Below are 15,831 nucleotides of genomic sequence, written 5' to 3' on the forward strand. Positions count from 1 at the left end.
GTTGTTGTTTTTTAAAAATTTATCATCGCGGGTTCTTTATATTGTTACAAGTTTTTAGCATGTATATTGATTTGATGCTGTTTAGACACATTTGTTCTAGTGTAAGCAAAATTTTTTACTCATACATGACCATTTGATTAATTTGCTTTCAAATCCCTTTCAAACAACGTTTTTTGGGTTCTAAAAAAAAATAACCCATTTTTTTTTCTAAGACTATTAATTAGCGTAATTTATTTAATGAGCATTTGCATTTTGTATCGTAGGCATAAATATGATGGTAGAAGAGGACGTTCCTGGTAATGCATAAACATAGAAAATCACATGTTTGGTATGTGTTGAACTCATCCCTCCAATGATTGCTACAGAATGATACTGAATTAATAGCGTTTTCTTATTATAGGTACATGCTGATCTTTTTATTCCATATTTGCTTAGTCTGTTTGTTACCTTGATTTTATTAGTGGCTGTTATAGTTAGCAATAAGTTGTATGCATTTTTTTCTCTTTTTAGCCATCCTCATTTTAACATAGTCAACTATGGCGTATTTTTTTTTTCATAACTCATCGAGCAGATAACTATATTTATTTGCATAATATTGATCACTCTGGATAACAGATTTTTGTTTATGATTGTTATTTGTAAAATTCTGTGTCAATGCTGTAGTTTTTTCCATCTGAAATATAAAACAAGATAGCAACACAGATTTTTGTAAGTATAAGGTTTGCAGTGCGATTAACCAACCACGGCGGACGACAAATATTTTGTTCTTTTTTCCCCGGGCATCGCACGGGTAATTTACTAGTATCACATAAAACAAAAACACCAAGGTTTTCAAGATCAATTGCAAAAAATTTAAAACGAAATTTTATCATTAACTTTAGATTCAATATGCAAATTTTAAATTATTTTAATAAATAAAATTTTTTTGGGTCTTATAACAATATATGTATAGCTCTTATACTAAATGAAAAAGATAATTTTTAACTCATTGGTCAAAACCAAGAGCAGAAACAAGAGGATGATAATGCGTGGAGGGGCGTATAGATATATGGAGATATGCAGCTTTGTAAGACATCAAATTACTGATTGAAAAAATTATATTAGGTCTTACTTGTTTTTTAATATCATTACATTTCTTTGTTATTTTTTATTGACTCTTTTTTGAATATTCGTTAAAAATTCACTTGATTTTTTAAAATCTTATAAATTCATATTATCCTTTCAAATTTTATTAAAATCATTTAAAATTCAATCTTATAAAATCTTGATTGTAAAAAAAGTTTTTAAAACCACTACAATTCTATATAAGTCTTTTAAAATCTATAAAAAATTTAATCTCAATAATTTTTTAAAATTCTAATCCAATACACCCGTGAGTTATACTTATTAATTTGGGTTTTTTTACCCTTTTACCCTTCATTAATTAATAACTATTTTGCCCCTTATTCGAAACTATCTACCAATATGCCCTTCTTTAATCGATTAACTTGAAGTTTAATCGATTAAATGGTCAAAACTGGCAAAAATAGTTGACTTGAAGATTTAATCGATTAAATCTTCAAGTTAATCGATTAAATCTCCCAACAAGCAATAAAGGTCAAATTCCCTCTATAAATATGAAGCAAATTAGCAAGTTAATAAGAGTTGATTACGATTTGTATTTAATAGGAGCTGATTGTGTTTTGTATTTAATAGAAGCTGATTGCATTTTGTATTTAATAGGAGTTGATTGTGTTTTGTCTTTAATAGGAGCTGATTGCGTTTTATTAGGAGTTGTCATTTAACGAGTTGGTTACAGATTGTCACCAATTCAAATCTACTTGTAATTTGTAATTTTGAGTCTATTTATGCGCAAATTATAAATTACAAATAAATTTGAATTAGTGACAATTTGTAACCAACTCGTAAAATGGCAATTCCTAATAAAACGCAATCAACTCCTATTAAATACAAAACACACTCAAATCCTATTAAATACAAAACGCAATCAGCTCCTATTAAATACAAAACGCAATCAATGCTTTCACGCTCATTTGGTATATTTACTCATTTCATTGAAATGTTGCCCATAAATAGGCTCACAATTACAAATTACAAATAAATTTGAATTGGTGACAATCTGTAACCAACTCGTAAAATGGCAACTCCTAATAAAACGCAATCAGCTTCTATTAAATACAAAATACATTCAACTCCTATTAAATACAAAATGCAATCAGCTCCTATTAAATACAAAACACAATCAATCAATATTTTCACGCTCATTTGGTATATTTAATCGATTAAATATACCAAATTTTATAAATTTTATTAAAATCCTTTGAAATTCAATCTTATAAAATCTTGATTGTAAAAAAAGTTTTTAAAACCACTACAATTCTATATAAGTCTTTTAAAATCTATAAAAAATTTAATGTCAATAATTTTTTAAAATCCTAATCCAATACACCCGTGAGTTATACTTATTAATTTGGGTTTTTTTTACCCTTTTACCCTTCATTAATTAATTAATAACTATTTTGCCCCTTATTCGAAACTATCTACCAATATGCCCTTCTTTAATCGATTAACTTGAAGTTTAATCGATTAAATGGTCAAAACTGGCAAAAATAGTTGACTTGAAGATTTAATCGATTAAATCTTCAAGTTAATCGATTAAATCTCCCAACAAGCAATAAAGGTCAAATCTCCTCCATAAATATGAAGCAAATTAGCAAGTTAATAAGAGTTGAGTGCGATTTGTATTTAATAGGAGCTGATTGCGTTTTGTATTTAATAGAAGCTGATTGCGTTTTGTATTTAATAGGAGTTGATTGTGTTTTGTATTTAATAGGAGCTGATTGCGTTTTATTAGGAGTTGTCATTTTACGAGTTGGTTACAGAGTGTCACCAATTCAAATCTATTTGTAATTTGTAATTTTGAGTCTATTTATGCGCAAATTATAAATTACAAATAAATTTGAATTGGTGACAATTTGTAACCAACTCGTAAAATGGCAATTCCTAATAAAACGCAATCAACTCCTATTAAATACAAAACACACTCAAATCCTATTAAATACAAAACGCAATCAGCTCCTATTAAATACAAAACACAATCAATGCTTTCACGCTCATTTGGTATATTTACTCATTTCATTGAAATGTTGCCCATAAATAGGCTCACAATTACAAATTACAAATAAATTTGAATTTGTGACAATCTGTAACCTATTCATAAAATGACAACTCCTAATAAAACGCAATCAGCTTCTATTAAATACAAAATACATTCAACTCATATTAAATACAAAATGCAATCAGCTCCTATTAAATACAAAACGCAATCAATCAATATTTTCACGCTCATTTGGTATATTTAATCGATTAAATATAAGTTTCAATCTATTAAATCAATTAAGAGGGAGATTTAATCGATTAAGAAGGATATTTAATCGATTAAATCTTTAAGTCAACTATTTTTGTTAGTTTTGATCATTTAATCTTAAATCTTCAAGTTAATCGATTAAAAAGGGACAGATTGATAAATAGTTTCGGATAAGAGGCAAAATAATTATTAATTAATTAATGAAGAACAAAATGGTCAAAAAGCCTATTAATTTGTTCAATGCTTTTTAGATTCACCTTTTGTTCGATGGTTTTTAACTTGTTTATTTTTCCTTCTTCCCTTTGGTCATAGATAGTTTTTAAGCCTGATTGTTGTTGCCGGTATATTTGGAAATATGGGAAAGGACGAAGACAAGAATGCCACAACCCACGCAGTGTCCAGGATTGTTAGCCTTCACGCTGCCTTAAAATGTGTGTAGTTATATAGCATGTTGATTTTTTAGTTTAAAATTCTTTTTTTTTGGAAGTTTTAGTTTAAAATTCTTAATCTGTGTGAAATTATTTTATTTTATTATTTTTAGGGTTCGCTTTTTCTACTGTCAATGTAAATAACTTATTTACATTGAGTTCAAAACGCCGTCGTTTAGAAATCAAAGTATTTTTGTAATTATAATTTATTTCAGGATTATAATAGTCTTTTTGTTTATAATTTTTTAATTTTTCAACTCAAAATGACGTCGTTTTGAGAACGAATATGTAGAAACATTAAAGCCTTATTTTTATTATATATATATATATAATCGGATACAATAAAAAAAAATTAAAATTTCTCAAGTTGTAAGATATAAAATTTTCTACAAATATATAAAAATGTGTTAGGCCTAATTTTTCTTTTTTCTCTATTCTTTTTACATGGATCCACACATTTTTATATGTGGGTAGAAAATAATTTTATTTCCTATAACATTAAAATTTTTAAACCCTAAACAAATAATTAAACTATACTTGAGGATCATTTATTTTGGAGAAACTTTAGAATCTTATGTTTAAATTTTAACTGCAAAGCAATCATTGTTGACGACTATAGAATCTTATGTTTAAATTTTAAACTAATTGTTACTGATTTTTGGATTTTACAGCATGAATTTGGAAAATGAAACAGGTCCAATGCAATTTTTTGGTCAACATTTACAAGTCTTAATGGCCAGCATTTACTTGGCCGGATGACCAACTTTTACATTGTCGAATGGTCAGCAGTTAACAAGGTCGGATGGCATCCATCTTACATGGTTGGATGGTCAACAACTCTTATATGGGCGAATGGTCGATTGGCATTCCATTTCAGTCGTCAGCAATGTGCTATTCACTCTTAATATATATTTATGATTCTCTCCTAAATGTTACTTAGATATCTCCTCTTTGGTTGATGATTTTTCTATACACTGGATATTCATCTACTAGTATTCAGTGCTCAAAGACACTTTAATCGAGTATATATGTAGGTTTTTCTGTGATCTAAACTCTCAATGAAAGAGCCAATCATTATGAATCTTGAGATCACTACCTTAAAAGCTAGCTCAAAAGATAAGAATGTCTAAGGCCTTATAAAAATCATATTTTTTGTATAAGCAACCTATATGGGTTAACAACTAATGGATATAACATCTACTTGCAAGTTTGCATATTCTATATTTTCTATAGTCTTGGTCACAGCAATCTCCAGAAGTCTTAGGGAAACTATGTTGATCGCCACTCTAAAAATTCTAGCTCACTTAGGAACTTATCAAGACCTAATTCCACTAGGCACTCTTCATAACTTGACGAGACTTAGCAGTATTAGAAAATGTTTAATTTTCTAATACAATTATATAATATTAGGGCCCATTTGGATGAACTTTAAAAAAAATGATTTTTTATGCATTATTTTTTTTAAAATAACTTTTTTTAAAAGGTAAAGTTATTTTACGTTTGGATGTATGATCTGAAAATTATTTTTACATAAAAAAAGTTGTTTGGATGTTAAAATAAAAAAAAGCACTCTTATATATAAAATTACAATAAAGAAGAGATAAAATAGCATAATCGTGACAAAACTTGTATAATCGTGAGTCGAAGCAACTAACTGTCCTTAAACAAATAGTCAATATCATTATTTTGTTATTGATATAAACATAATAAATAAAAAGGTATCCAAATAAATTAAGCAAATAAGTCTACCAAAAAAAACTAAGCAAATAATTGCAATGACAATATAAAAATGGGAGGCTAACAAATGCATAATAAATCTTATTTTCTTTTGTACTTTATTGTTTTTTATTTCTGAAAAAGAAATAAATAAATTTGATACTTAAAAAACTAAGGGAAAAGTGTGTATCATTTTAAAGGTTGTAAAATTGTGTCATTTTAAGTGAGAGAAAGAGATAGATAAAGAAGGAGAGAGAGAGTGAACAAAAAATTATAAAGGTGCGGGTCTCACCTCTTTGTGAGAGTGAAAGGATATAAGTTGTGTTATCTTACCTCTTTGTGAGAGTGAAAGAATATAAGTTGTGTCATTTAAAAGGACAAACATTTTTCCCAAAAACTAATTATGTTAGACAACCAAATACAGATGAACAAATACAAAAGTATTCATGCAACACATATGATAATACCCGTTGTAATTGTGTGACCTAAAGAAATTCATGCTTGTATTATTTAAAAGCTAAGACACAAGGAAAGGAAGATAACCCAGTGTGTTTTCAAAAATAAAAAAACTTACATAGTGCTTTTGAGAAGCCCATCACAATGCATTAGAAATTAAGAAAGTAATAAGTTTAATGATTTGTTTTTTTATTTTTTAAAGTATTTATTTAAATGAAATATTTTTTAATGCTGATATTTATCAAATTTCTTACACAATTTTCCCTAAGCGTTTGAAATGTCTTTCAACTCATTCAACTTATATATTCAATCAGATTAAAACATATCAAAATTTGCAAATTAGGTTACGCAACCAACTATCTTTGAATAAAGAATTAAAATTATTGTTTTTAATTAAATATACATACTAATTAATGATTACAAAAATACATTTAAAATCATCTAAATAAACTAAGACAAACAGTGATAACATAAGAAATTAGATATGTATGTTATTAATTGTTTATTATTTTTTATTCCAAATAAAAAAGAAGTTTAATACATTGAAAGAATCAAAATGTATTTGTATATGAAATGCAAACAAATACACATTACTTTCTACATATTTTGAAATAACTAAATGATGAGAAGTGTCATTATCATGATGTGCCAAGGGGCTGAGTGCAAGCTCAATATGACAAGTGAATATTTGGTGCTACCGGGTAGAAAAAAAAAGAGAAGAGAGAGAAAGAAAGAAGAATGAGAGAGAAAGGGACCATGAAAATGAAATATGACGCTTGATTGGTGTACCATTATAACAGACCTCTACAACTAACTGGCTTAGCCACAACTTCATAGACCCGTTTCTGTGATGCATATTCAGTAAGCACCTCATCAAACTCATAAGTGTCTGAATCCCAATTGTTTTTACGAAGCTTCAGTCTTTTAACCTGAAGGAGAGTAAAAAACACAAAAGAATAAAAACATTGAACTGGATCTATATACTTTAGCAAAAAAAAACAAATAAAAGGAATGCACCTTGTTGCAAAATCGGCAAGTATACCGTTCGTTTCAAGTAATAAGAGTGATAAGTAAAGATTGTTCCCTCGAGAATTAATGCACCAAGTATTAATTTAACTATTCTCTTTAAGTTGAAAAAGAAGATTGGTTTGATTGTAAAAGTGATTGATTGTTGCAATTTTAAAAACAAAATTTTAAAAACAATAATATTTAAAAGCATGCAAGAAATTATCAAGAACGTCAAGAAATTATAAAATTGATTAAAAATTGTAAAAAGACCGTAGTCACATGACGCACTTCATCTCTGATCCTCCCTTATATTCCTATATTGTATTTTATAATTAACTAATTGGTTTGATTAGACAATTCATTATTTCCCTATAAAATAGTTGAACCCTAATGTCTTAGTGATCTCAACCCTTTAACCCAATTAGAATCCTAATGTCTTAGTAATCTCTCTTGAATTAAGCATTAAGCAAATGAATTAAAAGTCTGCAATCTATGTAAGTCTATGTCTAGGTCATGCACAAATTGTTATTCTACCATTGTTCAGATTAAAACCCCAATATGTCTATTGTGAGCTCTAACCCTCAAAGCCTTATAATTAGAGTGATCAGTTCTAATCAGGATATGAAAAAATTAACACAGGTAGAATAAAACAAACTAACTAATTAACTTATAAAAACAGTATAGGAAATATAAAGGATTAATATCGGGTCCGTGATCCCAACTACAAAAAGAAATTAGCTAATCTGGTGAAGAGTATGAATCTTTTACCCAAACTAATCAAGAGCAATTATATTATTATTATTATTATTATTAGGGTAAAAGATTTCTACAGTAAACGGAGATAAATTATTTCCAATGAACTCAAAAAGATGTCATTTTTTGAGCAGAAATTAAGGTGTTTTTGTAATTCTAATATATTGAAAGGTTATATTAGTCTTTATCATTGTAATTTTATATTGCAAGGTTATTTTAGTTTTTATCCTTATAATTTTTAATTCTTATAATCCCAAAACGATGTCGTGTTGAGCTCAACGGAGATAATTTCATCTCCAGTAACTCTGGAGAAATATTTTTTCCTTATTATTATTATTATTTGGAATAAATTATATTATTTATCATTTTTTTCTACCTACCTTTGTCTATCACTGTTTAGTACCGTTAGATCAGAATCTCATCTATATTTATTATTTCCCTTTTCTATTGAGATTATGATCTAACTATGATGTTAGAGAATAATAAACAAAGATAGGAAAAAAAGAATGATAGATAAAATAATCTATCCTAATTATTTAAACATAATGATGCGTCCTCGTGCCAAATTTTTTATTGAATAACTTTAAGGTTCAATTACTTAAACTAAATATAAACATCATTGAGTGCCATCACTATACTATTACTACCTCTGCTCCTTATTGGCTTTAGTAAGATAAGCAGCACGCACGCCCAAATCAAAGTCCATCTTCGCCGCCATTTTTTATTTTCTTTCACTCTAAAATCTCTCTCACCACCAACCACGCTTAAAGCGACGCCGTTTCTGGGTTTGCCGGATTACCATCTTTTTTCTGAACTGCGAAGTGGGTTTCAGTGATGGCGATATTGAAGAGCTATAGCAGCCTCTGCTTCAGAGGAACAACTTTCCCTGTTTGCCCCTCCAATGTCACCCATAATAGAAACACCAGGTTCTATTTTTTTTTTTAATTTATTTATTATTACTTGAAATTATATTTCTGAGATCTGACTAATAGTAGTGTTATTTATGCATTTTTTTGGTTTTGGATAGATTATATTTTTGAATATTTTTAGTTCTGATTTTGATTTGTAGACATATATAGATATGGGTTATGGAAAATTAATGAAAAAAAGGGTTTTTTTTTTTTTTTTAATAGTATCATTGTTGATTTGTATGCATGAATGGACCATTTTTTACAATGTAGCTATACGTGTGAATAAGTGATTATGAGGAGAAAAATGATTTTCAGAGACATAAGATGGTATTGAACTGGATTAATGTGTGGGTTTATTAAAATTTTTGTCTTTTTTTTTTTTTGCAAACTTGGGTAAACGGTCAAACTTCGTAGTTACCTCTTCTCAGTTCTTTGTAGGAAATAATGCTTTCTGTTTGGCATAATGAAAAGTAGTAAAATGATCTATTGGTGTGAAAGATCCTTGTTCTCGATTTTTTAGTTTGGTTAATCCTTTTTCTTTTCAAATTAGTATCTTATTGAGCTTTTCATGTTGCAATATGATTTTGTCAGTGTCGTTGGTGAAACTATTTAGGGGGTTCTGTATGTCTTAGACCAGTGTGATTGGTGTCGATTGGGCTGCAGAAAAATATCAATTTTATATCATCAATCAAAATTTTTGTTTGTTTAATTTATGGGTTAGCTTTTTATGCAGTTACTGCAGATAAGTTATCTGCAGTAAGCCCAATACGACGTCGTTTTGGGGCGGAAATCATGGTGTTTTTGTAATTTTAATTTATTTCAGGGTTATTATAGTTTTTATAATTATAATTTTCTAATCTTTCAATCCCAAAACGACATCGTTTTGGAAGTAAATGCAGATAATTTATCTGCATTAACTGCAGAAATATTTTTCTGTTAATTTATACATTTGTTTGTATGAATCAGGAACTCATGCTGGAAGCCTACACAAGCAGCTGTGAGATCCAATTTCCACCTCCCAATGCGTAGTTTTGAGATGAAAAACAGGTGAGTTTGAATTATGAGTTTACTGTTTCAAATTCATTTATTGTTTTATTTTCCAGATGATGTTTTGTATATTATGTGTATATTGTGTAGATTAGGATGGAACTATAGAATGTATGCTATGAGTAGGATTTCTGGAAGAGACGCAGAAAATGGTTTTCATTTCTGGTTTGTGATGCAAGCATCTAGAGCTTTAAACAATATTCTCTCACTAATTTGTACTCTGAACTTAATTTGCATGTGTTTATCCGTTATGATTCACTTTGAGACTTAGTTTGTAATACAAGGCTCATATGTCATATAGATATGTATCTTTGATTGCACAGCAGATTTATAATGATTTATAATTTTTTTTTTAAAAGTGCAATTTTATAAGTACATATTTTAAGGAGTGTATTAAAAAACATTGATATGTGTTTCGAGCTTCATGAATGACTATCTACTTGTGTTGCTGGTTTCATTTACAAATCTAAATCATAAGAATCTGTACAAATGAAGCTATATGTATTGTATTTACAGGACTTCTACAGAGGACATAAAGTGTCTGAGATTGATTACTGCCATTAAAACTCCATACCTACCTGATGGTCGATTTGATCTTGAAGCATATGATGACTTAGTGAATATGCAGATTGTAAATGGAGCTGAAGGTGTTATTGTTGGTGGCACAACCGGTGAAGGCCAATTAATGAGCTGGGAAGAGCACATAATGCTTATTGCTCACACAGTCAACTGTTTTGGTGGGAAAATTAAAGTTATTGGAAATACAGGAAGCAACTCCACCAGGGAAGCAATTCATGCCACCGAGCAGGGTTTTGCTGTTGGAATGCATGCTGCGCTTCATATAAACCCTTACTATGGCAAAACCTCCTTGGATGGTATGGTTTCACACTTTCATTGTGTGCTTTCCATGGGGCCAACAATCATATATAATGTGCCTTCACGGACCGGTCAAGACATTCCTCCACATGTAATTCAATCCTTAACTGAAAGTGCTAACTTGGCTGGTGTCAAGGAGTGCGTGGGAAATGACCGGATCAAACAGTATACAGGTAATGGAATTGTTGTGTGGAGTGGGAACGATGATCAATGCCATGATGCTAGATGGGGCTATGGTGCTACTGGAGTGATATCTGTTGCAAGCAACCTGATTCCTGGTTTAATGCGAGAACTCATGTTTGGGGGAAAGAATCCTGCACTGAATTCTAAGCTCTTGCCTCTGATTGACTGGCTTTTCCACATGCCAAACCCCATTGGTTTGAACACAGCTCTTGCTCAACTTGGGGTTGTGAGGCCAGTTTTCAGGTTACCATTTGTACCGCTCCCTTTGGAGAAAAGGATAGAATTTGTCAATTTGGTGAAGAAAATTGGTCGAGAGCATTTTGTTGGAACAAAAGATGTTGAGGTTCTTGATGATGATGACTTTTTCTTGGTTAGTCGTTATTAATTTAGGTTACCTTCTAGGCTCATTGTATCCTTTCCAGGGTTTTGCGGAGTAGTGAGTTCAAGTCTAGTTTGTTTTGAGTGACTATTTTGTAGTTGGAAACTGGTTCAAATTTGTTCGGAATTATAATGCAACTGCATGTTTTATTAACTTTGTTTAAATCTTGCCAAATATCCTTTTAATGACACAAACTCACTGATGTAATGATAGAAATCAGAGCTCTGCTTAAGTTAAAACGAAAGGAGGTTTACATCAAAGCAGTGAAACATTATAATGAAGAACAAATCCCTGATTTACTTCCCTTATATTCCTCTGTATGGTAGCTTAGCTTTTCTTTTCAGAAGATTTTTAGCATATAATACATATACAAGGCAGAGAGGAAATTATTATTGAAGCATTAAGTGAAGATCATGTCTTTGCTTTCCTTCCCCTTCTTAGTTTTCTGGTGTAAATTTTCTCATTATCTCAAATGAATTTTGCCTATTGGACATTTTAGTCCTGTAATCTGCAACCGCTGCTTACATTAACTATGATCACGGGAAGATAAAATAGTGATAGGAAGATTAATTATTTATGATATTGGGTCTTGAATCATGTATTTACTGAACTGATTGTGTATTGCTCTTGAGAACGAACATATCATTTGGCATCTGCTGCCATTGTAATTGCACCGAATCAAATAGCTGAATCTTGTGATATTTCTATACACTGCTCTTGTATAACAAATACCAAGAATGAGTAGTACCTAAGCCTTTACAAAGACATGTAAGCTATTTACCAAAAAAACAAAACAAAAGGACATGTAAGCTAACTACTGGATGTTATTATATTACAAAATATGCTTATTCTATTGAAAATGAATATGATTTTATTAGGGATAAGTTATTTTGTCTACCTTTACCTACTTCTCTTAATATTGTTATATTACAATCTCATCCAATGATAGAGATTCACGGGATAAAATAAAATAAATCATTTTATCCCTTTCTCTCTCCCACTGCCTCCCGCCATTTCTTTCTCCTCCTACGTCTTTTGACCACCATCCTCTTCGTTGATTATCAAGGCATCAGTTGTACAAATCAATCTCGTCCCAAAACCAGACTAACGACTCGAATCAACGTGGGAATTTTTTTATTGATTTAGGTTTAGTTGATTGAACCATCGAATTGGCTTGAATCTCTGTGTAGCCTTAATTGGAGCCATGATTTCAGAAATTTCCCAACTCGTGAGATTGGATTTCTCTGAAACGTTTTGTTGATAATAAATATTTTTGTTTTCACATTTCAATGAGCATTGTCACATGAGAGAGAGGGGGTGGGAGGCAGTGGGGGAGAGGAAGAAGTAAAAATGTTTGTTTTATCCTGCAAATCTCTACCGTTGGATGAGATTATAATTTAATGGTGTTAAGAGAGATAGGTAAAGATGGGCAAAACAAGGATAGACAGAATAATTTATCCATTTTATTGTAGAACGTATAATTATAAATGAAATTGTTCCATTTCGGACTCGAGATTAGTCTCATATTGTTGGGATACCTAGGGAGATTCGGGATTAATCTGATTTGTAGAGATATCCCATTTTATTATAGAACATATAATTATAAATGAAATTGTTCCGTTTCGGACTCGAGACTAGTCTCATATTGTTGGGATACCTAGGGAGATTCGGAATTAATCTCATATTGTAAGGATACCTAGGGAGATTCGAGATTAATCTCATATTGTAGGGATACCTGAAAACCCGAATAATCTCAAAAATATAATTAGGGTAAGTATAAAAATAAATAAATTATACCCACAAGAAGAAAAGCCAAGACATGATTAACTATTCAGTGTTGCCTTCTCAAAACATACCATCAGAGAAACTAACAGGAAGTGACAAATTTGAACTAACACAGCATTGCACTAATCCATATTCCATGTAATGGTTACACTTGGCATATTACCTATTTATCTTTATTTTACGGCTCTAAACTTATTGCTAGAAAATTAATTAATTTAACCTCGAACTAAGAAGAAAATAAGAGAAAAGAGAGAGAGAGTTAAGATTCAAGGCTAACATATATCAGAAAAAGGATCAATGACACAGACCCTTAAATTTTTCCTACTCTTGGCCACACTGAATAAACTGTATATATCAGCTAATAGCTAGTTATTGTTGTTTTGTTGTGAAAGCTTCTTTTGGAGCTGAGATAAGAGGGCCTGATTCTCCTTGTGCAGAAGCATGGCTTGTTTCCTCAACTTCTCATTCTCCTCTATGATGCTTTGGTTCTCCATGTACAATTTCAAGTTTTTCATCTCAATCTCTGCTTTCACCACAATCATCCTTTTCCTTTGTCTTGCTTCTTTCAATTGTGCTCTCTTTCTGTACCATGATCATACAAGCCAATGTTACACATGCATAGAAGCTGCAAGAAACAGCAAAAATAACATGGTAGAAACAACAGTACGTACCTGTTGAGCAACCCCAACTGAAGGTGCTTGTGGTGTCTCTTGGATGGCCATGGACGTGGAAGTGTCAAAAAGAGAGCACCATAAGGGGTTTGTTTTGAAGAGAAAGAGCACATAACTTTACCCTTTAAAACCAAGTCTCTCTCTCTCTCTCTGAGAAGGGGTTAGAAGCTTGAGAGATAAGGTTCTCTTGCAAAACTGAATAATAAAAATAAACAAAAATGGGAAAACTTAAGAGATGATAGTGAGGCGTAACAATTAGGCTATAAGGGGTTTTTATAGGTGAGAAAAATGATAAGAAACTAGTAAGGTGAAAGAAAAGTTATATAGCTGTGATTTTGTATTTGTATTATTGTATATGCAAGAGAGAGAGAGAGAGAGAGTTCTATAGCAATGATGACACAAGGACTCATGATTACAAAGGGCAGCAATATATGAGGGAAAGGCAGAAGGGGATGAAGAAAAAAACCTCTCTGCTTTCTTGGCCTTTTTGATTTCTTTGTTTCAGAGTCTAAAGGTTCTAACTTGAACTTGGCTGGAATAAATCTTTGGTACTAGTATCAAAATTCAGTGTATCTTATTAATAAGAGCATTACATATCATAGGAGAGAAAAAAAATTTAACAGACAAAAAAAAACTTTAACTAACATGTAATATTTTGATTGATGGGATGTACTGAATCTTTACTGTGCACAGTAGCACAAAAAATGTATTCCTTGCTAACATTGAGTGAGAAATTAAGATGGGGGCACATAAAAAAAAAAGTACCGTACCCCATCCTATAAGTTGAGTTACACTTTTTTCGAATTTAGAAGTTTCCCCTTCAGTTTCAAGGTCCTCACTCTTACTATGGGATCTTCAAAGGAGAAAAATAGTCATAAAGTCATGTGGATTGTAATCAAATTAGTTGTGCTAATTATGGTAGAATAGAAGACAAGTTTGACATCATATTCAAAATGGGCAACATACAATTACTCCAGGTTCATTTACAATGGACCACTTTATGGTTGCTTGTAGTTTCCATATTTATTGTTATAGACAAGGGGTTGCCCCCTTTACTTCAGGTTGTCTCAAGTAACACAAGTGCCACGGATAGAAATACTAACCGTCAAGGGCATCTTGATAAAGAAAAACCAAATTTTTTTGTTTTGTTTCATGGTATATAAATCTTCATAGATTGGGAGATGATAAACGATTCATTGTTTTTTTCGTAAGAACTAAATGTGTACCAAAATTATACATTCTATTGTAAAATACGTCTCTCATATTGTATGAGATAATTTTGTCTTATACATATACAAAAAATAAATGGTATCTACTTTTCTTTTCTTTCTTCTCCTTAGTACGTCTCACTTATTTTTTTATCTGCTGCATAAGATAAAATTGTCACAACATAAGAAACGTAGTCTCCTAAAAAAATGACCGAAGGTTGAGATTAGTTTTATACCCAAAGCCACCCATGGAAGCAATATGCCTTTTTGCGAGGTTTGATAGAGAGGTGTAGGAGGAAACAACAAGATATAATAACGTGAGCTTTATGGAGAAGTATTTTTGGAAATACCTTTGGCCTTCATTATATCCGATCGAATTGCAAAAACAATATATATATCTCCAAAAAAAAAAAAAGGCATACAATAGGGCATTAAAGAGAAATCCTTTGGGAGGTGCTAGAGAAGAAGGGAGTTCATGTTGCTTATACTTTGGCCATTAAGGATAGGAATGATGGGGCTAAAAGTAGAGGTGAAAATTGGAGATTATACCATACAATTAGTCAGACAATTTAGGTATCTTATATCTATTATTAAAAGTGATGGGAAATTGAGGAAGATGTAAATCATAGGATTCAAATATGATGATCTCTTAAGAATTTCATTTTTAGAAATTAGTAAGTCATAGTTTGAATATTTTGTATTCTTTATTTCTATTATTTTAATAACATATAATTTTATTAAAATACTTACTTAATTTTGATAATAATTAAATATTTGAATAAAGAAGAATATATATTATTCTCTCTCTTTATTAAGGTACATATATATGGAAGCGATCTTTTGACTCTAGTGTAATACTTAGAAGTCTTACTCTCTATTTTAATCGTCCATCTAATGGTTATTATTTATTTAAAATTAATAATTAAATAATTGGTATAACTCAATAAACTGTAACTGTTAAATGGACGGAAATCAACGGTTAAGATGGAGAGTAAGACTTCAAAGTCATACACCAAAGTCAAAAGATCTATCCCCATATATAT

At 30.5% G+C, this 15,831-nt stretch overlaps 2 protein-coding genes across 2 annotated transcripts; one reads left to right on the plus strand and one right to left on the minus strand.

The window, feature by feature from the left end:
* The first annotated feature begins 8,386 nt into the window (after window positions 1-8,386).
* On the plus strand, window positions 8,387-11,290 carry LOC133286257 (4-hydroxy-tetrahydrodipicolinate synthase, chloroplastic). The gene is made up of 3 exons (XM_061483652.1): window positions 8,387-8,654; window positions 9,606-9,686; window positions 10,203-11,290. Exons 1-3 carry the CDS (start codon window positions 8,563-8,565, stop codon window positions 11,128-11,130), a joined length of 1,101 nt encoding a protein of 366 aa, XP_061339636.1. The 5' UTR covers window positions 8,387-8,562; the 3' UTR covers window positions 11,131-11,290.
* Window positions 11,291-12,944: 1,654 nt separating this feature from the next.
* On the minus strand, window positions 12,945-13,957 carry LOC133286278 (protein LITTLE ZIPPER 2-like). The gene is made up of 2 exons (XM_061483672.1): window positions 13,581-13,957; window positions 12,945-13,491 (listed from the first exon to the last, which is right to left on the minus strand). Exons 1-2 carry the CDS (start codon window positions 13,691-13,693, stop codon window positions 13,275-13,277), a joined length of 330 nt encoding a protein of 109 aa, XP_061339656.1. The 5' UTR covers window positions 13,694-13,957; the 3' UTR covers window positions 12,945-13,274.
* Window positions 13,958-15,831: the final 1,874 nt, after the last annotated feature.

The sequence above is a fragment of the Gastrolobium bilobum genome, unplaced genomic scaffold (genome assembly GCF_033153095.1).
Source record: "Gastrolobium bilobum isolate Gb01-03AN ecotype WA unplaced genomic scaffold, APGP_CSIRO_Gbil_v1 utg12063, whole genome shotgun sequence".
In the NCBI taxonomy this organism is placed as follows: domain Eukaryota; kingdom Viridiplantae; phylum Streptophyta; class Magnoliopsida; order Fabales; family Fabaceae; genus Gastrolobium; species Gastrolobium bilobum.